Below are 26,604 nucleotides of genomic sequence, written 5' to 3'. Positions count from 1 at the left end.
TTAATGGTTGCAGAATCATGCCTATAACCGGGACTCAGATTCCTCCAGGCCCACAGAGTGGTGTATCTGTTTTTCGTAGCCAGAGGCTCTCAGCCACGGTTCCTTGTCCGAGACACTGTAACATTGGCTCCCATGTTTAATCTGAAGTGGGTGAGGTGATCATTTACTGAGATGTCCACAATCCAAAAAGAAAATCCAGGATCCTTGGCCTCACTCAAGGTTGGATCTCTTCCTGGTGCGGTACCTCAATCTCATGAATTGTCTTGGGATCCTCTGCCCGCCTGTGTGCATGCTGCACAACATTGCATAGCAGAGGGGCCTAGAAATTGATGATGACAATGCCATGGGCAGAACTCCGCCTCTGGTGAGTAGGATGAGAAAGATGAGGAGGAGGAGGAGGCCCCTATCCACTCTGACAATTCCCAAATGGAGGAGGAGGAGGAGCTGGCAATGGCAGAGCAGCTGGGAGGTGTGGCCATGTAGCCGGGGCTGTCTCTGTGCAGGAGGGGGTGAGCGTCAGCCATATCCTTGTGGAAAATCAATTCACAGAGGGTCCTCCTATCTCACAATTGCTATCAGCCAGTACCTGGTGAGAAACTTTCATGTAAAGAACCGTTTACATTGATGTCACAATTACTCAGGAGAATGCCCATCCTCCACAAGGGAAGAATCAACATCAATGAGGTTGACTCAATTGCATTAAAATGGCTGAAACCCTCACCATCATTACCAAGGGCCTCAACATATTACAAACAGACATGGTAAGAAGTTCTTCACAGTCTGAGAAAGCAGAGCTGGGACCTGTGAGAGATACAGAAGGGGTCTTTTAGATGTAGCCCTTCTCAGTCTGAAAGCACCCTCTGATGCACACCACCGCCTTTAACCATGCTCACACTGCCCGTATGATGCAACCTCATCCTTTCACTCCCTCTCATGCCAACGTCCCATTGTGCTCAGTGAACTGACATCATGACCTCCACCATTACCACCATGTTCCAAGGTGATTTTAACACCACCTTTATCACCTGCTACTCGTGATTCACCATCACCAACAGACAGCTGCTCAGGCACCCTGGCAATCTCCATGGCCATCTGTTCAACTGAGCAAATTGTTCTCAGCCAGACTGACCCACCCCCAGTCCAGGCCATTTCCATGGCTTCTTTCTCCCCTTTTTGAGTGTAATTACATGATTTTATGTCAGTCTGATACGTAGCGCATGGACAGATATTTCTCTTCACTGTGTCTGTGCATCACACTGCTCATACACATGTGCTCTTAAACACCTACATGAACAGCTTATAGATACAAGCATCAATGCTGAAGCAGAGGTATGTGCCAGGCCTCACAGCTTAGCTGCAGCATCCAGATGTGACCCTTCCCTTGGAGCTCTGTGTGGCTGAGTCACGCTACCCACCTTGCCAGATTGCGGCAGGTCATTGAACCTTTTCCTGCACATGAATCCAGTGCACTCACTGCAGCTGCAATTTGAATCCAGGCCTTTCCTGTTTGTTCCCGGTGGATTATGCCGGCCAGCAGTATATAGGACTGCTCACCTCTTCTGGACTTCTTCCACCAAACCTTGAAGGTCCTGGTCAGAAAAGTGTGGGGCAGCTGGACCCGTCCCTTCCCCTGCGTCTCCTCTGTGTGACATTTATCAGTAAAATTATAAGGTTGAAAGGGTGGTGAGCCACTCAGATTACAATGCTCTCATTCACTTTTGTGTGCTTACATACACTAACCATTTTCACCATATCATCAATGATTACTGGTAAGGTGTGGTAAAGAAAATGGCTTTGCACAAATGCTTGGTGCCATATATGTTGCAGCTGTGACTCCAAGGTAGCATGTTGTGCCCGGCAACCACCGACAGCCCTACTGGTTTACTTCCCCTTCGTCACACTGTTATGCTGTGACAGTGTGCAGATGTAAGGGACCTGGTCAAGGCTCAACTCTGTGGGTGGATGCTGATAGATGGATGGCAAGAGGGCAAGTGGATGGGATAATGACCATGGCGCTGTTCATCCTTCAACCACTGAATTTTGGCAGCTAACTACATGACTGTGGAATATCTATACCAGGTAGTAGTGAAAAGACGATGCCATCTCCATGGCTATGTCTCGTAAATCCACTCCATGGATTCAGTGCTTCAGTACAGTGCACTGCAAATAGGCAGCAACAATGACATTCTTTTCCTAGGAAAAGCCCATAGTGGGCCATCGTTCCAGGGTCAACTAAGAGTTGAACAACATTTACAGAGTTCCCACTCACCTGACAAGACAATGATATCTCCTCTGAGGCACAGGGACTTCACCATGGATGACCAACCTCTCAAATGAGCCTTTCTGAGGGCCCACTTTTTATCTGCGCTTGAGTTGCCCAACCCATGCTGAGCCCGCCTTGCAACCCCCCATTACTTCTGCGGTTGCCTGCCCATGACTCCTAATATAGCCCACCGTACGCTCCCCTTCACCCCCACCCCCCACCCCCTCTCCGCTGAGCAAATGTCAGATTTTCAGTCCAACATTTTTAGAAGTTAGGTTTGTGAAGTCGGGAATTTTCCTGACTGTGCAACTGAAGCTTGGATGAAAATCTAGGCCAATGTCTTGCACAAAAATCTGTAAAGTTGACAGAAGCTTTAAGTCATTTTGTAATGCTGTAGAATTTGTGATTGGAGTTGAAGGATTTTGGCAAAAGAAACTTTCAGTGCTTCAGGCTTTTAACTGGTTTCAGATATTTTCAAGGGTTCAGTGACTTCATGAACTGTCTCTTGAATTAACATCCATTAAATTAGGACTATTTCAATATAAGTTCAGTGAAGCAACATCATATTCCTGCAATATGATTTATAATCCTTATACTTGTACATCAGATTGTGCATTGCATTGGATGGAAATGGTTAAGCACAGGAAACATTTTTGCTCTAAGATGTAATTTGATCTTAAAGTAATGTTCCTTCACAACAAAACTCCTGGATGTCGTTAAAGGATCATCCATTCACAAGCATGCTCTCATAAACTGAAATTAATAATACACAAGCATTCTTTCATAACTGAATTATCAAATGAATAAAATATTTCTGCCAGAGATTTTCCCTCTTTTCCTAAAGGCTAGAACTCTTGCTATGGCTTCCTGTTTTCTGGATGCATTCTGGTAACTCTCTCAATTGACCATTCTTTGTATGAGTTTAGACAATAAGGCCCTGAATATCATGATCCTGCTATACTACCATAATTAGGATGGAGCAGGAAACATGGCCCAGAGTTCATGGGGTCATACGATTTTGCATGAATCACATAGGTGCATGTACCAGTATTGCTGCAGCTTTGGGTGCCTGCTGGAGGAGGCAAGGCAAAACATAGCACTTGTAAGTCATGGGGACAAAAGACAGCTAGATCGGTTTAAAACTCTTTATGAATGGCAGCTCTTAAGTTCCAAATTGTTCCAAGTCTGCAACACTCCTGTAGACCTGACCTGTGCTTCTGCAGATGCTGGCATCTCAATGGTGTCTTGTTCATTGAAAGTAGAAGGGACAGAAGCAGCAGGATGGTATATCCCAGTTCCTTTTCAGTTTCTAGGGATGGACAAAACTATCTCCTGCTCCTGCCCATAGAGGGAATTGTCTTGGAATGAGCTTTGCATGAATACAATCCAAGATTATGAAACATGTCCTCATGATTTAACTTTTTAAGTCCTGGTATAATTTTGGTAAATCTGTATTTTATCCTCTCTAAAGGCCAATATATCTTTTCTAAGGTTCAGTGCCAAAAGCTGGATGCAATACCGCAGATCAAGTCTGACTAATGCTCCGTACAAGTGAAGAATCACTTTCTCAACAATGAATTCCAACTCTTTTGGAGGATAAAGGTCAACATTGCATTTGTCTTTTTGATTATTTTTTGTACCTGCGCACTAGCTTTTAGCAATTTGTACACATGGTCACCCAAATCTCTCTGTTCTGTCTCAACTGCTAGTCTCTCCTCATTAAGAAAATATTGGCTAGTCTTTCCTCATTAAGAAAATGATGTACAAGTATTTGTTGATCCAAAGTGGATGACCTCAAATCTTCCCATTACGAACCCCATCTGCCATAGTTTTCCTACTCACTTAGTCTGTCTATGTCCCTTTATAGTTACCCATCTGCACCAATGAAGACAACAGGGATTAGAAATGGCTTCCAGTGGGAGAAATAGACATTGCCACCCTTTCTTGACTTCAAAGAAAGTTTGCAGTCAAAAATGAAAAGTAATGATTGTACATTAGTATTAACTACAGGGTGCTCTGAAATCCATCTCACAGCAATGGGAGTCCACATACATCGCAAAACTTCTTCATGGAGATGTGATTTGTGCAGTATAAAGGGATACAGTTAGACTGTGAATTTCTTGTCACTGTGTAATGGTTTCAGCTGCATACTGATGTGGAAGTAGCGGTATAGTATTCTGGTGCCGGTACCTGATATATTTCCAGAATGCGTAAAAGCCAATTGATGAGACACCACCTCGGAGAGACTGTCTCACACATTGTTTAGAATATAAATTGAACAGCTTGAGAAGCTGAGTGCCCAGGTGATCACTTGGATGTCCTGGGCAATCTGTAAAATGAATGTGTGGTATTCTTTATGTTGAGGGAAAATGGATAGTCCTACCCACATATTCCTAACATTAGAAACATAGGGCAGAATTTAACATGGCGACGAGGGTCCTGACCTCTGAAACTAAAACTGGTGACACCCCGCTGACCCAATGTCTTGGAGCACCAATGGATTAAGGTTTCTAAATCGTAGCGGTAACTCTGCTGTTGGGGTTACCAGTTCCACTAGGGACATTAAATCACTGTACCATCTCGAGTAGGGTGGATATCCTGTCCCTCAGAACTGTCAGTCAATCAAAGGCCGGCAGCTCTCCAGCACCAACAGCGCCTCTGGGAGTGGTAGCCATTCCAGGAATACAGGAGGGCCTGGCAGAGGATAGGTAATGGAGCCCCAGGGATAAGATAATTGGGCATGGTTCACTGGAACCAGACAGGGAGGCCCGAGAGACAGGATTAGTATTTAGAGCAGATGGGGATCTTCACCAATGGGCAGCCATTGCCTCCAGTGGCTATCTCCATTGGCATGGGCTGCCCAAGTAGAAGTGACAACTCCCCACCAAGCCACACAATACCCTCAGGGTTTACCTGGTGATTTACTCAAATAGCATGGCCCCACCTGCCACTGTTGGAATATCCTTAAGTGGCCACTTCAGGGCCTCAATTAGCTTCTGGGCAGGAAGCTGTCCTCAAGCCTTTCCACTCAAGACTTAATTGCAGCGGGCAGTCGAGAAGGAGATCTCCTCCATACACTATCCTTCCTGTTTAAAAGGGGCCTGCTGCCTCCCAGCCCACCTTTGGGGGGAGAATAAAATTACACCCATAGGGCGAAATTTTACGGCAGCAGGATTTTATGTTCTTGTCGAAGCCAATTGGGTTTAGAATGTCTCGCCGGATTTTACGGCTCTGTCCCCGCTGAAATGGGGCTGTAAAATTCTGCCCATAGGCTGGAAGAAAAGATGCAATGTGAAGCCTACAGTACAATTGCAGTTATAATCTACTGTGCCTTCCTCTGTATTTAGAATAATCAGAATAATAGTGCAGGATAACTACTGCCTGATTTAAGAAACTGGGGTCTACTGACATAACCACAGCTCTTCATTGGAATACCTCCAAAGAATCTGTTCAGCAGTTTGCAGCAGTGGCAATGTTTGCCTTGCGGCAGCCCCGCAAACCATATTTCAGTTTTGAGCCCCTCAATAAAGCTGAGATTGATTTACCTCACTCCTTAAATTTATCACTGCACCAGCTCAGGGCTGCTGACTGACCCAGGGCTCTGCATGGGTTGCACAGCCCTAATGCTGGCCCTGAGTCCTGACACATATTTGTCTGGGATTTGCATTTACATAGCACTTTTTTCTCAGGGCATTTCAGACAGCTTCACAGCCAATCAATTGCTACTGAAGTGGGTTAACTGTTGTTATTTTGGTAAACAGCAAGGTCCACATACAGCAATGGGATAGTGACTGCTTAACATGGGGAAATTGGTTGAAGAATAAATGCTGTCCATGATACCAGATAACTCCCTTGCTGCTCTTTAAATAATGCCATGGGGTTTCTTACGATTACCTGAGCCAACAAATGGGACCTTGCTTTAACGCCTAGAGTGAAAATGGCCCCTAAAATGGGCTCAAGTCTTGGGATTGGAACAAACACATGACCTTCTGATTCAGAGGTGAGAGTGCTACCACTGAGCCAAGGCTTATGTAAAATGTTTCTCAAGAACCTACATATCTGATAATACTGCAGTCCTCAGTACTGCACTGAAATGATAACCTAGATTTTGTGCTCAACCCCCTTGGTCAAATGGTGGGACTACTACCAATGAGCTAAATTGGTATTTAGATTAAATTAGTCTGCAAATTTAGTTCAACCCAAAAACAAACTTCTAAAATTGGAAATAAAGTTGAGACTAAAATTTTATTTCACAGTATCACAGTATCTTTACAGTGCAAAAGGAGGCCATTTGGCCCATAGAGACTGCATTGGCTCTCTGAAAGACCATTCCACCTAGTCCCACTCCCCTGCCTTACCCCTTAACATTTTCTCTTTTCAGGTAGCAATCCAATTCCCTTTTGCATATCTCAATCAAACCAGCCTCCACCACCCTTTCAGGAAGTTTGTTCAGACTCCAACTTTCCTCTGGGTGAAATTTCTTTTCCTCACATCACATTTACTCCTTTTGCCAATTTAAATTCTTTCTTAGTGTGCCTTTTTGGTGCAGTAGTGTGCCTTCTTAATGCAGTAGGCAGCGTGTCAGTCTCATAATCTGAAGGTCCTGAGTTCGATCCTCAGAGAGGGCAGGGTGTTTTGCACATTCTTTGGCATGTCATAACATTCAAGGCTATGGGCCAAGTGCTGGTAAATGGGATTAGGTAGGTAGGTCAGGTGTTTCTCACGTGTCGATGCAGACTCGATGAGCCGAAGGGCCTCTTCTGCTCTGTGATTCTGTGATATGTCTAAATAACATCTATTAGTAATCTACAACTCAAGCTATTGAAAAAGATAAATGAATTGGTTATCATACAATCTTCAGTTTACTACTTCCACACATTTCTAGTGATCTTGAGTATCAGAGGTGAAACTAAAATTCAAGCCTAAATTTGGGAAAATAAACTATTCTTGAAAAGGCTAGAATGAAAATATGGAAAACAAAAGCTTTGTTTTGAACTGATTTTCTCATCTTAAAATTGAAATTTGGAAACAAAAAATTGGATTAAAACTTAGACTGAATTCCTTTATAAAAAAATATATTTAAAAAAGACATAAACACAAGACGCAGAATTGAACAAGTGCTGGGATTTTGTTGGGCCGATTGATGTCTCACCCACTGGTTGGAAAATCGGCTGGGAAACACCATCAGTTCCACAGGGGAGGCCCGACAGAATCAAATGTACTTCAGGCACTTAACTGGCCACAGTTGGGCCACAGATGAGTGAAGGGGGGTGGGGGTCATGGGGCGGGTGTCAAAGGAGAAGGGTGGGTAAGGGGGTAGGAGGCAAGGACAGGGGGATGGCTTTCAGCGGCCACATCCCCGCCCGGTGCTGGGCCCCTCAATTGGGTACCAGGTGTCTGATGGCTGATAGCAAAGACCCCCCCCTTCCTCTGCCGGGAGGCTGCTGGCAAACCTGACAGGTTTTGCTGGATGGCCTTCCAAGGATGTGGAAAAGCCATATGGCCCCCATTTAATCCTTAGTCCATCAGTAAACGCTGGGCTCAAGGATAGTGGTTATCAATAGGCTCATTAATGATCTTAAATGACATTCTACTGCCAACGCTGGGAATCTCGCTTCAGCCCCTTCCCACCTCCATTTTAATCAGAGCAGGGTTTCCCGCTGCCAGGAGTCTGACGCGGGGCATCTCCCACAATCAAGTGGGCCCTGTCGCCATGTTTCCCGCTGTGACAGACTGCATTAATTCCAGCCCAAGGCTAAAACTAACAAAAAAATTAAATCTATGACTGAAACAGCACTTCCTGCATTAGCACTGCAAAGTAAATGCAATGTAATTGGAGTCAAACTGCTACAAACAGGCCCCTTGAGAAAGGAGCGGGGGATGGGAGCCTTGAAAAGAAAACTTGAAGAGTCAAAATCAAAGCATACAACGAAATGGGCTTATTCTCTGTAGTCCATGATGATATTTTACGAGCCACATCCGATAATTTGACAAGGATCATTTATTTCAGTTGAAACAAATAACTGCTACTCAGGGTGCAATGGAAATAAAGGCTCATGAGCATGCAAACAGCAGTGGCCAGGCACTCCCTCCTGGCATGGAAAGCATGCGCTGGTCAGTTATAAGTGAAAGATGGTGGCGATTATTGAAATAAAGTGTATAGTTCTTTCTTTAAACATTCACATCAATTAATCATAAGCCAGTTCTGTATACTATTATGAGGAGGATACCGTTGGTCCAAGTTTGAAGCAGTTCATTCCATTTTGACATGGTCTACACACAGTTCAAATAATCTGTCAAAATCACAGCTTGCCATATACAAGGCAATGACCTGCACAGGCCTCAGGTCATTAAGAATCCACATTGCCTTCTAAGGAAAGTGGAAAAAATATGCAAGCAAGAGGAAGTAAATCCTCTCGTCACAATGAGCAAAGAAGCATAAATGTGGTTGTGAGTATGTCTTCTTTTTGATATCCATAATGAATGGTTATGATTTTACAAGAAATACTGAAAAAATATTCTCATTTAAGACATTGCTGCATATTTTAACTTGAGGAATTCCTGTCCCATATTTATTAAAATAGTTTGTAGTTTGTTAAATCAAAGTATTGGCTAAGTTATAGGCTGAAATCTAGTTGAAGGGCTCAGATAGCTGATAGCACTTGAGGAACTCCTGTGGAAAAGGCTAGTTAATGGTCAGTTAATGTTAACCAGTTAATGTTGTTGCAAGTGGACAGTGCTGGGATATAGAAGTGAGAAAGGCACATATGCTACTGGAAGTATTTGGGGAAAAATGTTCAGATATGCACTCAGCTACAAAGACGTACATGTTTTATTTCTGGTGATAGACTGTCCACCAATATTCATTACAAGCCTACCGACTCCCACAGCTACCTTGACTACAGCTCCTCACACCCTGCTTCCTGAAGGACTCCATCCCATTCTCTCAGTTCCTTCACCTCCATCACATCTGTTCTGATGATGCCAATTTCCAAAACAGTTCCTCTGACATGTCTTCCTTAACCGAGGTTTTCCACCCACGGTGGTTGACAGGGCCCTCAACCATGTTCGGCCCATCTCCCGTGCATCCGCCCTCACACCTTCCTCTCCCTTCCAGAACCATGATAGGATCCCCCTTGTCATCACTTATCACCCCATCAGCCTCCGCATACAAAGGATCATACTCCGCCACTTCCGCCAACTCCAGTATGATGCCACCACCAAACACATCTTCCCTTCACCCCTCCTGTCAGCATTCTGTAGGGACTGTTCCCTCCAGGACACCCTGGCCCACTCCTCCATCACCCCCTACACCTCAACCCCCTCCCACGACACCTTCCCATGCAACCGCAGAAGGTGCAGCACCTGCCCCTTTACTTCCCCCCTCCTCACCGTCCAAGGGCCCAAACACTCCTTTCAAGTGAAGCAGCATTTCACTTGCACTTCCCTCAATTTAGTCTACTGCATTCGTTGCTCCCAATGCGGTCTCCTCTAAATTGGAGAGACCAAACGCAGACTGGGTGACCGCTTTGTGGAACACCTTCGGTTTGTCTGCAAGCATGACCAGGACCTCCCTGTCCCTTGCCATTTCAACACACCACCCTGCTCTCATGCCCACATGTCCGTCCTTGGCCTGCTGCAATGTTCCAGTGAAGCTCAACGCAAACTGGAGGAACAGTACCTCATCTTCCGATTAGGCACTTTGCAGCCTTCCAAACTTAACATTGAGTTCCACAACTTCAGACCATAAACTCTCTCCTCCATCCCCACCCTCTTTCCGATCCCCCTTTTTCCAATAATTTATATTTTTTTAATATATATATATTTTTTATATATTTTTCTTTTCCCACCTTTTTCTATTATTTTTAAATGTCTTTCCATTCATTGCTTTAGCCCATTTTGATCCCTTCCCCTTACCCCACCCCCACTAGGGCTATCTGTCACTTGCTCGTCCTGCTTTCTACCCATAATGTCACCATTAGCACATTCCATAGCCAATATCACCACCGTCAACACCCCTTTGTCCTTTTGTCTTTGACATTTTCGGCAATCTCTTCTTTGCCTCCAACTATCACTGGCCCTCTATCCAGCTCTACCTGTCCCACCCCCCTTAACCAGCTTATATTTCATCTCATTTCTATTTTTCCTTAGTTCTGATGAAGAGTCATTTGGACTCGAAACGTTAACTGTGTTCCTCTCTGCAGATGCTGTCAGACCTGCTGAGTTTTTCCAGCTATTTTTGTTTTTGTTTCAGATTTCCAGCATCCGCAGTATTTTGCTTTTATTTACAAGTTTTATGATTGGTTCCTGGGAATTTTGAGCCAATTCAGATTTTGTGCTAAAAAAACATACACGGAACACTTGCGGACTGAAATCCAAGTCCGATCCCAGCGATTACACTGGTGCACTCCAGCACTGACCCTGCCGCAGTTTATGGGGTCAGTAGAAGGGTACCTCGTTAGCATGAGGCAAGTGGGCACAATTGTGACCACAGGCCCAACCCTGTTGCTCATCAGCTTCTGCCTCTGCCCCTAGCCACCATTTTCCAAGAGAAAGGCAGAGGTTCCGCCCTTCCTCCCTCCTCACAAGACAACCAGGAAACCCCTGGTGTAACCAGATCTCTGCTGGCTTCCTGACGTGTGTATGTGTACATGGAGAGAAATACCTGGAGGTGAGCTACAGCTTGGAATCTAATCCAACACTTCACATGGTTTATATGGAGAATAATGAAAACCTGGGAGTGATTTACAGGCTGAATCTGTTCAAAGTGGTTCTCATGTGTAATGAATAGAATAACGGATACATGGAGGTTAGTTTCAACCTGAAATCTACACCAGAGGTTCAAGAGCTTTATACATAAAATAATGGATATACCAACAGTAATGCATAGGGTAGAATCTAATCAATGGGTTCAGATAATATATAATAGAAGAGTAAAGATGAGTAATTTCGTTTTCTAGCTTGCAATAGTGACAATGTTTCAAAGGCATTTGACTGACTAGAAAATGCTTTGGAAAATCCCGAGATCATGAAAGGCACCATATAAATGCAAGTCCATTCTTTTTTTAGTTGTAACCCTACCCTGAGATTACTTTATAAACTCATTTTCATCATATTTGTGTCTTCCTAAGCACAGATTAAAGGTAGTGTGAGAAAGAAACAAGTGTTGACACATCCTCTTATGTTTTCCTTCCATTGGGAGTCGGGTGGGGGAGTTGCTGGAATATGGGCATTTATTAAACAATAATTTGTATTTGATGATTCAGGAATTCTGCAGGTAGCATATATTAGAGAGCTGAATAAGTTCTTCCTGTAAAAGGTGTTTTATGTCCTAAATTGCTCTTCTAACCAGGTAAAGGAAGAAAGAACCAAATGGAGGGAAATAGTGCTTTCTGAATGAATGCACTTTTATGAAATCTTCTTATAAATAGGCTTCATTGTATTCCTGTGTCTTATCTTGGCAAAAAGCCAGGAGTGATTTTGTACTGTAACAAACTTAAAATTCCACACATTCTTTTGCCTGTTAAATGGACAATCTCAGTTTATTTGGAGCGTTTTCAGGTAGATTCTCTTCCAATTAAAGGCTCAAGTCATTCTGAAGTTTTCAAGTCAATTTGTTGACTATTGAAGAAGCATTCTCATCTCATTAGAAAGTTTTTGGGCTGCCCCATTTCCAGTGAAGTGGGGCAGTCTCACGCTGCAGTGGAGATTTTGGATAGGCTGTTCTAGTTAAAGATGCAAACCACTTTCAATGGGGAGTTTTTAGGTAGTTTCCAGACTCCGTTCCTGTTAAGAGGGTGGTCTCAAGTGATTAGGATTTTTAAAGATTTACTCAGCACCTATAAGAAGAGCAGATTACCTCGTTGGAATTGTTCAATTCCAAATTGAAAGGTGATCTCAGCGAATTAGGGAATTTTTGGATGAACTGCTTCCTGGCAGAGCCAACAGCACTAATCTATGGGCAGAATTTTGTCCTCGTCGGGTGGGCTTAGCGGGAGCAGGCGGGCTCAGCAGGAGCAGGCGGGAGCGGTCGGGAAGCCGACTGCCGCCCGCAATCGCGATTTCACACTGGCGTGCCAATTAAAGCCTGCCCAGCGTGAAACACATGCTGCAGAATTCAGCGCTGCCTGTGTTGCGGGTGGGGAAGGAGGAGGGCAAGCATGCAAGTTCGCGCAGATGTGCGCAAGAAAAGCTCCCTGAGGCAGCTCTGTGCCTCAGGGAGATGAAGATTTTTGAAAATCAAAAATTAAGAATTTAAAAATGTTAAAAAAATGTCCCCTCATGTGGCTCTGTCACACACGAGCAAGGACATGTTATAAATTAGTTTGAAATTTTTTTTTTCACAGACGGATCGAAACCTCATCCCGCCCATGGATGAGATTCCACAAAAAATCCAAAGGCCACTTGGATTTTTTGTGGAATTTTTGCCTGTCTGCCAACCATAAGGTTGGACGGGCAGCAAAAAATTGAACTTAATTATTACTTTAATGGCCTTAATAGGCCTTTTAATTGTCGGCGATCACACTGCTGAGTCCCACGTGTGCCCACTGACCGAAATATTGCGCAAGTGCGCGATGATGTTTGCCCAACGTCATCGTGTGTCATTTTACGCTCTGCCAGGTTGGGCGAGCGCCTGCCCGACATGCGAAGAATTCTGGCCTATGAAAAAATCTTTTCAACATCTGATTTACTGACCCTCAGACACCTACACCATCCATTTCAGTGCAATCCTTCTGGTATTTTATTGAATTCCACATGAAACACTTATTCAGTTGGTCGATTTGACAAAATTACGAAGTGAACATCATGGTCATAAATTCTAGTGTGAAGAAAGATGGATTGCATTTATAAAGCACCTCATCAAATATTTCAGAATATATCAAAGAGCTTCCAGTGCAGTAACTCTTAACATGTGTGCAGATATGCAGCCATTTTGCATGTCATAAAATCCCACATACACCATAATCTATTTTGGTTGGTGTTGATAACAAAAGAACATCGGTCAGGACTCCTGAAGAACTCCTTGCTCTTTAAAATGTGCCATTGGACTTTTAACATGCTATTGAATCATTGGAAACTGTCAAACAAATGCTTGCTAGAGGGCAGAATGCCTGACGATGTAGCACCTTCAGTACAACATTGGCACATTAGTCTAAATTATGCGCTCAAGTCCTGATGCTGGGCTTGAAGACAGAACCTCCTGACTCTGTTTAAGTATGGAAGTTTTTTTTTGAATTATGTGCAATACCAACAATTCAGATAATGCTTTATTTTAAAGCATCACTTTTGTAGAAATAAAGGCCTGGATTTTGCGGTCAGCAGTGAAGTGGTGGCATTTGCTGCTGATCGTGCAAAAAGTTGGCGCTCGCCTACTTCAATGGCTGCAGCATGGCCTACTGACAGGAGGAACAGTGAGGCCCTATAGCAAAGTGCATTCTGGGAGAAGCCACGTCCCCTGATATAATAAGCTGGGGACATACCATTTAAGATCAATTTTCAGCTGAAAGTCAATGTGAGTATTTAATTTTTAAAAACTTTTAAACACTTCTTAAGAACTCTGGCATAATTTAATAAACTTTTGAAAATGTTTAACAACTTTAAAATAAATGGGAAAGTCTTCATAATGATGAGCTAAGTAAACAGTTTTTGAAGTGTACTTATTGCTTACAGAAAAGAACGTGGCAGCACAAAAGGCATATGAGAGGTTAAGCTTCATAACCTTAGTGAGTAAAACTTCAGTGAGGCGGAGTAGACGAAGTGTCACCAGCTTATCAGTAACAATAACTGTGGCTGCCTACAAAAGGTAGCATCTTGACATGGAAGGAGATCGCAGAGGCCATAATTGCTAACAGCACTATTCCATGGACTGTGGAGCAATGTCATAAGAAATTGAATGTTTTAATTTGATCTGCCAGGGCTTGTAAGGGTTCTTTGAATTTCTTTTCATTTTAACTTTCACTTAAGATTTACAAGGTTATGAAGTGAAGATATTGTTTGAAGGTGGATGGGTTTTTGAGGCTAGGTGACATCATGGTTGTAAAATTCAGTTGCCTTTGAAGAAGGGATCACTAAGTGTTTGTAAAGATCTCTTATCTGCACCCCACAAAATGGAAGTGTAAAATTGTCTCCAAAACACCAAACAAGTCTTACCCAAACCAACAAAGCGAAGTTTCTTATTCATGTCTGTTCAGAGTAAGACAGCTTATAATGCCTGGGGGCATTCATTGACTCGGGGGTGTAGCCTTTCTGAAGGATTTTAATGAGTATGAAGAGAGGACCAGGCAGTGTGCTAATTATTGAAGGTTATATTTATAAAATTATTGTTTATAAATGTACATTGTAAATATAACCTGAAATAGCAAATGTAGTGAGGCCTTTGTGTATTGTATTGAAAGAAACTGATCTGTATTAGTGTAATGTCATTGTGATGTCAAATTTGAACTATTAGGTGATGTAATTTTTTTCTTTATACTTTCATGGGATGTGGGCATCGCTGGCAAGGCCAGCATTAATTTCCCATCCCCAGTTGCCCTTAAACAGAGTGGCTTGCTTGGCCATTTCAGAGCCAACCACATTGCTGCAACTCTGGAGTCACATGTAGGCCAGACCAGGTAAGGATGGCGGATTTCCTTCCTAAAAGGCATTAGTGGACCAGATGGGTTTTTTGGATAATCAATGATAGCTTTGTGGTTACTAGCTTTCAATTCCAAATTTTATTTACTGAATTTAAATTCCACCAGCTGTCATGGTGGGATTTGAATCCATGTCCCCAGAGAATTCACCTGGGACTCTGGATTACTAGTCCAGTGACATTACCACTATGCCACTATCTCCTCTGTAAAAATTTACAAATTTTATGAACAAAATACAGTTTTGGAGAAAAATGTTTTTGTTCTATTTGAGTCTGTTGTATTTACACATTGGCCCGTAGTCATTCTGAATTATTCAAAATAATTTTATTAACAAGAACCATTTTAACATTACAAAATTTTGCAAAGTAGAAACATAGTGAACAAATGAAGAAGGCACTCAGATCACATACCTCTGCCATGCTGTGTTGACTCGGCATTATTACAATGATGCAGCTCTTTCTTGAGGCTTTTCCTTGTATGGTTGATGCTCTGTAACTACAAAGCTGAGAAAAGAAATATTTTACTTAAGAGCTTCCAACTCACTGAGAAGGCTTCAGGCCATTCCACATCCAACAAACAGCTCTGAAAACTCTGTTCACATTTCAACAACTGTGACAAATTGCACTATAGCAGCTGAGACAATTTGCAACATTCTAAGACAATCAAGAACAATCTAAATAAAACAACCCACAACATTCCAAATAAAAAAGTTAATTCACTCCATCTCACAGTGCTAATGGGTCCTTTAAAAACTTTCAGGTTTGCATCCTTGCCAAACAAACTAATCAGTTATTCCTAGGGCCATTCCCTATCTGTTTACCAAATTTTGATGAAATCCATCTATCAGTTTTTGAGATATGGGGCAGAATTTTCTGCCTGTTGGGCAGGCCAGGCGAGAGTGGGTGTGAGCGGATGCACATCTGACCAGCACCCCTGGTTGGCTGGGTGCCGCCATTTTACCTGGGTGGGCCAATTAAGGCCTGCCTAACATAATGTGCACCCAGAAGTGCTGTGCACTCCCTGTGCGGGGGGTACTGCCAAGTACTGCCTCAGGGAGATCAGCTGAAATCATAAAAATGTAATGAGGAAAAAAAAAATTCAATGACATGTTCCCTCATGTGACACTGTCGCATGAGCTGGGTCATGGGCTTAAATTTTATTAAAGCTTTTTGGGTTAAATTTAATTCACGCATGAAACCTCATCCCGCCCGTGGATGAGGTTTCATGCTTTGTGTGAAGGCCGCCGGGGCTCTTCACCTGCCCGCCAGCCTTAAGGTTGGACGGGCAGCTCCACTAACAAGGTCAGTAAGGCCTTGACAGGCATTAATTGGCCTTTGACAGTTTGGCGGGTGTGCAGCCCACTCGGCTGCGTGCCCACCGAACTGAAAGCCTGAATGACGCGCCGTGACATTGGGATGCACAGCCGACATCACCAGGCGTCATTTTAGGCCCTGACGAGCAGGCCCCACCCCCGCTCGCCGACCGGAAAATTCTTCCCATGGTGCTTACAGGCAAACAGACTAACAGGAGTAAAAACATTACCACTGCCCACTTTTCAGTGGTGGAGGTCAGTGCCCAGGAGTGAGGGTTACAGATGGTGCGAAACACCATGGCGTGGAGGCTGTCGGGGATGGGGGGCCAGGCTCTGTGTTGTAAAGCGAGTTTCTCGTCAGCAGAACTGAGCAGTCAGAGCTGCAGGCCTGACAGGCTGGCTGAAAAAAAATCAGCTATGTCAGGCTGATGGTTCTGATTTTTAAGAATCTGGTCTGTCAGTGTCAATTTCACTAGTTGCTGCACTGCTGCTTCTAACCTTCGGGCAGCCTCGTGGTTCAGATTTTTTTTAAAGTCCACCAGAAAACCACAAAACTGCCTGAAGGTCAGTAGCAGCTATTAGGAGGACAGTGCTCTCAGTTGGAAAATAGTAAGTCAAATCCCCATAATTTTAGAACCAACTGGATGCTTTGTATGTGTGTTTGGAGGTAGGGTGGGGACTGAGGTTAGGCAGTGGGGAGATTGGGGGTTTTGAGGGAGATTGGGGGTTTAGCGGGGAGATTGGGAGGGTTGGAGGGGATGTTGGGGGCAGAGGGTATGGGGGAAGACTGGAGGGGTTGAGGGTGAGATTGGGGGGGCTGGAGGGGAGGTTGGGAGGGGTGGGAGAGGTTAGATGGGGGTTGGGGGAGGTTGGAGGGAGGTTGGGGGAGGTTGGAGAGGGGTTGGGGGGAGGTTGACTGGGGGTGGGGGATGTTAGGGGGTGGTTGGGGGTGTTTGGGGGAAGATTGGAGGGAGGCTGGGGGAGGTTCAAGGCAGCAGAATGGGGAGGTTGGTTGGGAGGTAAGACAGGGGGTAGAGGGTTGGTGGGGAGATTGGAGAGGGTTCGGGGGAGATTTGGTGGGTTGGAGGGGGAAGTTGGGTGTTTAGAGGTGGGAGTTAGGGGGGTTGGAGAGGTTAGAGGTGGGCTTGGGGGAGGTTGGAGTGAGAGTTGGATGGGGGTTGGGGGAGGTTGGAGTGAGAGTTGTGGGAGGTTGGAGGGAAAATTGGGAGATTTGGGGGAGGTTGGAAGGGGGTTGGTGGAACATTGGAGGGGATTTGGGGGAAGGTTAGCTGCAGAGTTGAACTGTTTTGTTAAGTCATGATTTCTTTATAGCCACCTTCCTAACATCAGTTGATTGCTGTGTGATTAATTGTCCTTAGAGAATCAGCATTGAGCCTCCAATTTCACTATCACTATAGTAACTCCACCTGTTACATGCAGGTGTAACGAAAGAAAGACAAAACCTATATTTATACAACACCTTTCATGATGTCCCAAATCACTTTACAGCCAATTAAGTCCTTTCGAGTTGTAGTCACTGGTATAATGTAGGCAATGCTATCAAATGGCGGACCACGCTCAAGGGGCTCAAATGGCCCACTCCTGCTCCTGATACTTATGTTCGTATTTCACTCTGGGATGGATGAGATGAACTGGGCTAGGTGGCATTTGCCATCCATAATTATCTTGTGAATAGAGGGTGGAATCATGGCTGGAGTTCTGTTTATTTGTTGCTAATTAAAGTTTACTGTGAGCGGGCTTTGTGGGGTGAGATTGCTGGGATAGAAGTGAGTAATAGGCACATAGTGAAGCAGTAACCTGCTTTACACTGCACAAGATTCTCAAGAATCTTTTCCATTGACTTCAATCTTGTTCTTTTGTGTACTTACCTATTATACCCCTCAATCTTGGTGCTTTTTATGAGTTTTTTGAGATATTGAAATATTGTGATAAGTTGTCTTTCATAGTAGGTATTGAAAATATATTGTAATGAGAAGCAGCAGAGTCTTCAGGTTTGCTGATCAAGAAACATAGATACAATTTTGAACAATTCAGTCTTTGTCCTCTGGCCTCTTAAAAGTTGTGTTGCACAGACACCTGAGGGCTCCAATGCTTCTCACTGACAATGAAGACCTATGTTGTTCAATCATTCCACTTAGTTTTTCAAGAGTCATTTGATCTTTCTACCCTATGAAATTACTGATACAATAGAATCTAATTACATCCCTTGTATGAAATAATTACATTGAATAGCACCCAGGCAGAACAGGATGGAAAAGATCTTGTGCAGTTTCTCTGGGTTGCAAGTATTGAATCTTTCCCCCAAATGTGAATTTACTGTCACCATGTCCATATGGTACAATGTGCAGAACATATTAATGAGGGTTGAGGCAGTCATTGAAATCAGTGTTATCATCTGTACAGTGTTATAAATAACTAATGGGTTATTTGCCTGTCAAATTAACAATATTGTGCAATGCTGTTAAAGTAAAACTTGTACTTTGTGGTTTGTTTTAATAGTCATGTTGGAATCACCTAAAGGATGCACAGAAATTAACAGTGCATCATATCGTTGCTGCTCTTAATATTAATGATCCATATATACGCAGCACATATATCGGATGATTTTTGTAATGAGATGCCAACAATGGGTGTTAGCATTTTACTAGGATTTTTCTGTGATTGTTTGGTAAATTAATTGGTGAATCTTTAAAGAGGTAAAAATATCATGCATGATTGAAGGGAGGGTTAAAATGGGCGGTGGGTGGATGTAGAGGAAAAAGGGGCCCAGAAACAGGAGAAGCACTGGAGCCCATAATTTCTCTCCCTGGTCCTGATGAGGTAATTTGTGCAAATAGTAATAAAAGTCTTGCACTAAGCACTTGAAATTTGCATTGTTTAGCAATAGCTACCTCAAAGGTCTTGCAATGAATAATTGTTGCTAAAATAAAATTTCACTTTCCATCTACAGGTTTCTTTTGACTGGTTAGTGTGCTAAATTGATTTCAGAGCCCTTGTAATAGAAAAGGGAAAATTAAGTCCTGAACTTCACCCAGTGACCCCTACTGGGAAAAAACAACTTGAACTTCTGATAAAGACTGGATTAAGGCTGAGCTGCTGGCTCTCGCTGTCTGGGGCTGGGCTCACACAATAAAATAGAGCAAGGTATCAAAGGGCTCAGTTCCTGTGAAGCCAACCCCGAGTAAAAGACAACACGTTCAATAGAAGAGACTGAAAAATCCTTTTGAAGGTGATCTTCTTTGATGCCCTGTACATACTCTGACTGATATGGGTGCAGCAAGGTCAAGTTTCTTTCTATAATTCTCTGCAGTGAAAGCCTATGACCCTAGCATCCCAAGCATAGACTCCAGAGTCCGCTCCTTCCCCCATATAGAGATATGGAGAAGGTGAGTCACACCTTCTGACTCTTATACACTTCTCAGGTGCTGGCAAAGGCTTGGCCAGCTCACCTCCCTGTCTGTGAAGATTCATAATACATAAAAGCACTGAAAGTCTTAATGTGAGTGTTTCTTGGGTATTTCCACCAAACTTAGATCCCAGGTTACCATCCTCCATCGCTGGGTTTGAACAGTTTAGATCACAGGTTGCTCTAGTGTACCTGTGATCTGCTGAGCAGACATGTAATGCTGTGGTGGCATTGTTCCCATCAGATTCATTACATTATCTCCTGAACTAACATTCTTTGCCAGAAATTAAGACTGTGGAGTTCCTTATCGCTATCAGCATATTTAATTTTACTTCATTATCTGTCCTACTCTTTTCGACCTTGGTGGTGTCCTGTGCTGTGGGCCTTGACCCTACCACAAGGTTCCCTAATTTAACAAGAATTAGTATATCACCATCAAAGCAATTTCTAAGGAAATCATGCTCAGAACTTTAAGCCAAGTCTCCATTAGCCTTCCTCAGCAGCAGATGCCACATATCACTGTCTCATCTGGATCAGGGAGCAACCAGTGTCACCTGATTGTTCCCCAAGCCCTTCTTTTAAATTGTAATGCTCTCATAATCTAATCTATAATTCTGTAATCCTATCCTCCCCTTGCTCCAACTCGCATGAATTTACTTCAATGCTCAGACCTCCATTCTGCTCTCCAGCTGCAAATTTCAGCCACCTCTGCCAAGATTCAGCGCTTTCACAACTAAAATGGAGTGGAAAGCAACTTTTCAGTGGATTCCTGAAATGACATCTGCTGGGGAAGTCAATCAAAGAATGGGTTTGACAACACAGGCTGAGCTAGTGTCAATGATACAGCACGCTGAGAGTACCCAGTGAATAATGGAACACAAATACCCTGAAACAAACACAAAATACTGCAGATGCTGGAAATCTGAAATAAAAAACAGAGAATGCTGGAAATGCTCAGCAAGTCTGGCAGCATCTGTGGAGAGAGAAACAGAGTTAATGTTTCAGGTTGGTGACCTTTCGTCAGCATTGGGAAAAGTTAGAAACACAATAGGTTTTTGAGCAAGTGAAAGGGGGAATGGTGGGAAGGGATGGTTTGAGATAGGGTGCAAGGCAGAAGAGATTAAATGACATAAGGTTTCATGGTCCAAGAACAAAGGGAGTGATAATGGGACAAGTAGAGAAACAAAAGATGGGTCTAGAGCAAGTGTGAATGTCAGAATCCTGAACAGCTATTGTCTGAAAGTACAGAAGGAATAAGACAAAAACAGAAAAACAGAGCAGCAAAAAAAAAAATGGGGGCAGAGGTTACAATCTAAAATTCTTTAACTCAATGTTAAGTCCAGAAGTCTGTAAAGTTGAAAGTTAACGTGTTGTTCCTTGAGCTTGTGTTGATCTTCATTGGAACATTGCAACAGGCTAAGGACAGAAAGGTGAGGAAAAGGGCAAGGCAGAGAATCAAACTGACAAGCGACTGGGAGCCCAGGGTCGTGCTTGCAGGCTGAATGGATGTGTTCCACAAAGAAGTCACCCAGTCTGCCTTCGATCTCCCCAATGTAGAGGAGACCGCATCATAAGCAGCGAACACAATATACTGAATGGAAAGAAGTACATGTGAGTCTCTGCTTCACTTGGAAGGAGAGTTTGGGGTCTTGAACAGTGACAAGGGAGAAGGTAAATAGGACCAGGTCTAACATCAAAAGGTGCTGTGTGAAGGGGAGGAGCTGCTGGGGATGATTGAAGAATGGACCAGAGTGTCGCAAAGGGAACGATCCCTTTGGAATGTCAAAAGGGGAGGGGAGGGAAGATATATTTGGTGGTGACATCATACTGGAGGTGTCAGAAATGGCAGCAAATGATCCATTGAATACAGTGGCTGCTGGGATGGAAGGTGAGGACAAGGAGAAACCTATTGTGGTTCTGGTAGGGGGCGGGAGGGGTGAGAGGAAAGTGTGGGAAATGGAATGGACATGGTCAAGGGCCTTGTGAACCATGGTGGAGAAGGAATCCTCAGATGAGGAAAAAGGAAGACATATCAGAAGCATATGGAAGGTTGCATCATCAGAACAGATGTGATGGAGACTATCACCCCTGAAGTATTCTGGGTAATAATCTAATAGAACCACAAGCTTTCCAATGCCAAAATCCAGAGTAGGTTAGGTTGTTGAGTTGCCTGGTTCTCCAATGTACTTATGAAACTTACAAAGAATTTCTCATTTCAAGGCAAAGCTATAAGGGCAATTCTGTCCAGAAAATTTCACCTACCATGGGCTTGCCTGAATGTGCCTTCTGGTAATGGATTACAATGTGGCATTGACAGTAATTGTGTATCATTAATTCCAACACAAGTTGACAACCTGAGTGCCATTGATCAACTGGGTGAAAGAAAATGTGAATATGGCTTCTGAGGAAACATTTTCCAAAGCAGTCTCTGTTCAAATGCTGATCAGGCAATGTGTTATGAGCATTCAGACAGCTATTAGTTGTGAGCTGTCTGATTTTGTATAGTCAGCTTCATTTATATTGCATGGGTGTGCTTATAGCTCCTAATAATTGGCTTTGGATGCTCATGAGAGAGGGCGGGAAGTTGCATGTAACTAACCATTAAGGGGCAATTATAGCATGTAATCTGAACTGGTGTTATATTGTTTTACTATGTGCTACAAGACAATAGTGTAGCTTACTTTATTATTACATATTGGCAGAGAGCTGAAGGGATGATGAGTACATTGGAAGAGGTGTGACCATTTCATGACAAGTGGCAATTTTGGGGATAAGCGTATAATCAGCCTATGAAAATGTAGTTTTGGGAACAAAAGTAGCCAGCAAATCCGAATGTCTAGCACAATAATTGTCATGGCAAGCAATGGGACCTATGGTCAAGTGATAGAGTGGCGTAACCCTTCAATCTCTTGTTTGCTACCAGATAAAGTGGAGGTGCTGCAGAATGAGGTGGTCTGAGGAGAGTGTTTATATTTACCATTCTAGGGCACCATCCCATCCCAGAATACCAGCATGCCATGAAAAAGGCAAGGGAAGAGGTCTTAAAGGTACAGCTGCCCTGATGGGCACTGGTGAAGCCAAACCCATGGTGTATTTTAGTTGTGGGCATACTTGCAGAAGATGGCTTGGCTCCATATCTGACTGTTTGCTGAAAAATGCCTCGATAGATGCGTAACCACCCTGCAATGAAAATGCAGACCTGGCTGCACATACCAGGGGCAGAATTGTTTCTGCTGGCTTCATCACCACCAACCACCAATCCTTACCACCCCCGCCCTAACTGGAAAATTTCATTTGACCTCTGACAACAGGTTAATAGCATTTAAAGAGCCTTACTTAGCTACCCACCTCTTGTGGGCGGGTAGCCCTGCATTTTACACCCATTTCTCTCATTCTGCTTCCAGAAAAATGGCCTGGGGTGGGATGGTGCTGGCAAATTGGCATGCCAATAGCGGACATGAAATTCTGCACCTACTTGTTTCCGTGCTCAGCTCAAGCAGCACCAAAAAATCCAGGCATCTTTCATTCCGTTCACTATTAAGAGGTTTTGGCACATCCTGCCACAGATTCTCTTGTCATTGTCATTGTCCTGTCATTGTCCCAGTTATTAAGTTTTATCCATCATTTTGTTGCCTAGTCTGAAATACACATTAAAGGTGGAATTTTCCAGTACCCCGCCGCCACCAGCAGCATGAATCCTGGCAGATAGGAGAACTTAATCTGGGGTGAGGCCAAAAATCTGTTTCCCAACGTTGGGATGAACTATCGGAATTCTGTTGTCGAAACTTTCAAGGTGGGTTGAGCATTGCGAAGAACAAAGTCGGGAAGCTGTTTTGCATGCATTACCATTTCATGCATGCTCATTAAAAGGCTACCTCGCTGGAATTAATTTCCCCCTCCAAGTCAGTCAGAATTTAGGACGTTCAGTTTTATAACTGTGTATGAATGGCATGGAACTGGTGAGCTTCACTTCTTCCACAACTTTGAGGTCTATAAATGCTGCTTTCGCCTTCTTGGGAACACCTTATAATATCACTCATATCAGGTGCCAGGAGCAAAAGCTGAACCATGGCTGGACATGGAGGACCAGTGGGGAAGGGTGGGAGGCTGCCCTGAGAAGGAAGACAGACTGTCTAGGGCAGGTTTAGAAGGATGTCCTGGGAAGGAAGACAGACTGACGTTCCTGGCTTGCAGTGAGTGAATGGCTGTCCTGGTGCCCATAAATATGGTGCCCTCTTTGACCCCATGAGGTAATAGTGGGGAGGCCGACTTCCTGCCTGCCCCCACCCACCCAACCCGCCCCCCCCACACCCCCCCCACCGCCCCCCACCCCCCCCAACCACGAGATTCACCATGCTCCAAACAGATGCATAATGAGCTGAACAGCGCAAGATCGCACGTGGTCAGCCATCCCGCCCCCTTCCCAATCACTCCCACTTCCACACCAGCCACCAAATTTAGACTTCACAACAGAAAATTCCGCCCTAACTGTGGATGGGAGGGTTTTGGCAGTGGCACTGTCTCCCCTCTGCTTAGCATCCCTACTTTATTTTAAAAGTAATAGGGGAAGTAGTAGTAGGGGAAGATTTCCATTGGGAAATTCACATTATTCCAACAGCTTGGATGTAGCAATTTTTTTTTATCAGAACACTTGGCTTTACATTTTCTGACAAACTGTGATGAACCAGGAAACCAGGAGACAAATAAATAAAAGTTGAAAGGTGAAAATTCCCCCTTTAGGGGACATTTGTGTTTTTGCAACATATTTACATTCTGGGACAGCAATCAATACTACTGTTTTTCAAAGGAATTTAAAGATTTCTCTGCTCTGTCTCACTTGTCCTAATGGCGTAATTTAAAAATAATAAATACTCTTTTTTAAAAGATCTACAAAAACAGGGTAAGTCTGCAGGCATGCAGAAAAGGAAAGAAATATGACTCTAGTTATGCCATGTCTGACCCAGTGATCCAGCAGACTGATAAGCCTAACGTTCTTACTAAACTGACTGTGCGGAGAGACAGGCACTCGCCTGGTGGATTGGTGGCCCTGCAGTATAATCTTTGCCTGACTCACAACATACCTCCCCCATTCAGAGAAGCCTGTATCTAATGAACTCTTGCTGTCCTACTGCAGGACTCAGGGCAGAGAGTTCGAATAGCAGGGGGCACCATCAGTTGTATGACACCCAGTTTGGGAAGGTGTCAGAGATCTGGAAAATCTCATTATGCATTGTAAATCAGCACCTTCCCCACCCCCAGCCCTTGTTTGCTGAGGAGCAATCCAACATGTCAGCAGCAAAGAATTACCTTTATCATTCAGTTTGAATAGCTGTCACCTTGCTATGGAAACTATATTATCCAGTGCTGTTGGGCTACTGGGAAAGGTTATGGCACATCAGCACGTGTACAGTTTTTAGAGGAGAAAACTTTGTCTGTTACTTTTGAAAGGGAGAAAAGTTGGAAGTAGTTTATCTGGCAGAGCTGAGGTGTCACAAGAGTCTCTCCCCATAACTTAGAGGCAGGCAGAGTTGCCAACTTCACAAGACTGTTAGAAGTCTGATTTATTATTTAAAAAGAACGAAAAATCACAGACCCATTTAAATACTTAAATCTCTGCTGGAGCTTTTACATTTAGTGCTTCTGTAGTCGGATCATGTGCGATTGACGTCAATCCTCCAGCTCCCCATGTTTTTATTGGCAAAAGCTGAGGCCTTATTCCAACAAGCAGAATGTGGGTCTACCATTTTGCCATTAGAGTAAGGGAAACTGTGTTGGTCGCACACTGGGAGCTGATCCGCAGATGTCACTCTCCCCCAAGTCAAATAATGCAAGTTCTAAATAGAAGAAGTACCTGGTTTCTTTTTAGGAGCAAAATAGCTCAAAATAAGTTATATTTTAAACCAAATGAGTGAGCACCACTGAAAAACCAGAGAAGCATACAACACTGAAACAGGCCATTTGGCCTTTCACGTCTGCGCTAGCCCTTTGAAAGAGCTAATCCCTTTTACATGTCACTATTGAATCTGCTTCCATCACTTCTTTCAGGTAGTGCATTCCAGATCACAACAGCCTGTTGAATAAATAAATAAAAATCATCTTCCCGCTGGATTTGAGTGAGAGTTGATAGATCTAAAAGCAAGCGATCGCAAGTCAGTGTCTGAAGGTTAGTTTTGAGGGAGTGAAATTGGAGCTGGTTTTCTTTGTCTCCAATATTAGGTGGAATGTGGTATCGCCTGGGATTTTTTTTTCCTCTCCATGCCTTTCCTTCAAGAAGGTCACATGTCCTGTGTGGATTTGGGTAAGGGAGGGAAGCGATGCAATCTGTGTTAGCAGTACTGAATGAGAAACACATGCAGCATGAGGGAGTGTGGAGTTACTGAGCCTGTCTGACTGCGGGGTTGTACAGAGAGAGAGAGAGAGAGAGCTGAAGGAACTAACACTACAGTTTGCACGAGAAACCCAACAGGAAAACTTCAGCCAACCAGCGGAGCTTTCACGGAACATTTATAGCCACAGAGGTTTGGGACAAGAGGAGATACATCCAGTCCTGAATTAAGAACTAGGGAGAAGCTTTTTTCCTTTGCATTGTGTTTGTATGATTTACACTGAAGGACATGACCAGTGCAGTCTTTAGGAGAGGATCCAGTAAAGAGGGTTTGAAAAACCTCTTGCGGTGAGTGAAAAATATGCCTCAGGGAGTCATTGCTTTTTGCCCTTGTAAAAACTGAATGGAGCTTTTAAATATAGAAAAAAATTCAAATCAGTGCTCCCTTATTTATTTAGGAGTTATCCAGCACTGTAGTTAATTTACTTCTGTGAGCTTGGAAATATGAATTTTCTTTATACATATGATTGGATGCAGAATTGTTTTCGAAACAGTGGGCTGCCAATATTGGAGAATCCGACACAATCAGCGTGTGGCTTTTTAAAAAAAAATTATACATGGAAATAAAAGTGCTTGAATTGATTA

General features: G+C 43.6%; 1 protein-coding gene and 1 non-coding gene across 3 annotated transcripts in view; both read left to right on the top strand.

Annotated features, from left to right (window-relative positions):
• lsp1a (lymphocyte specific protein 1 a) overlaps positions 1 to 26,604 on the top strand; it is a 371,560-nt gene that overhangs the window by 163,997 nt on the left and 180,959 nt on the right. Inside the window, exon 1 of one of the 2 annotated variants that reach the window (XM_078549110.1) lies at positions 25,882 to 26,307. The exons of the other annotated variant lie outside the window; for it this stretch is intronic. Coding sequence (XP_078405236.1) covers positions 26,249 to 26,307 — 59 coding nt within the window. The 5' untranslated portion in view covers positions 25,882 to 26,248. Of the gene's footprint in view, positions 1 to 25,881; positions 26,308 to 26,604 lie in introns of those variants that run through there. 2 annotated transcript variants of the gene reach the window in all.
• trnam-cau (transfer RNA methionine (anticodon CAU)) lies at positions 6,819 to 6,891 on the top strand. Its single transcript has one exon. It is a non-coding gene; the product is annotated as a tRNA-Met (tRNA).

This window comes from Cetorhinus maximus, chromosome 9 (assembly GCF_964194155.1).
Source record: "Cetorhinus maximus chromosome 9, sCetMax3.hap1.1, whole genome shotgun sequence".
In the NCBI taxonomy this organism is placed as follows: domain Eukaryota; kingdom Metazoa; phylum Chordata; class Chondrichthyes; order Lamniformes; family Cetorhinidae; genus Cetorhinus; species Cetorhinus maximus.
This window is presented reverse-complemented; position numbering and strand designations above follow the sequence as displayed.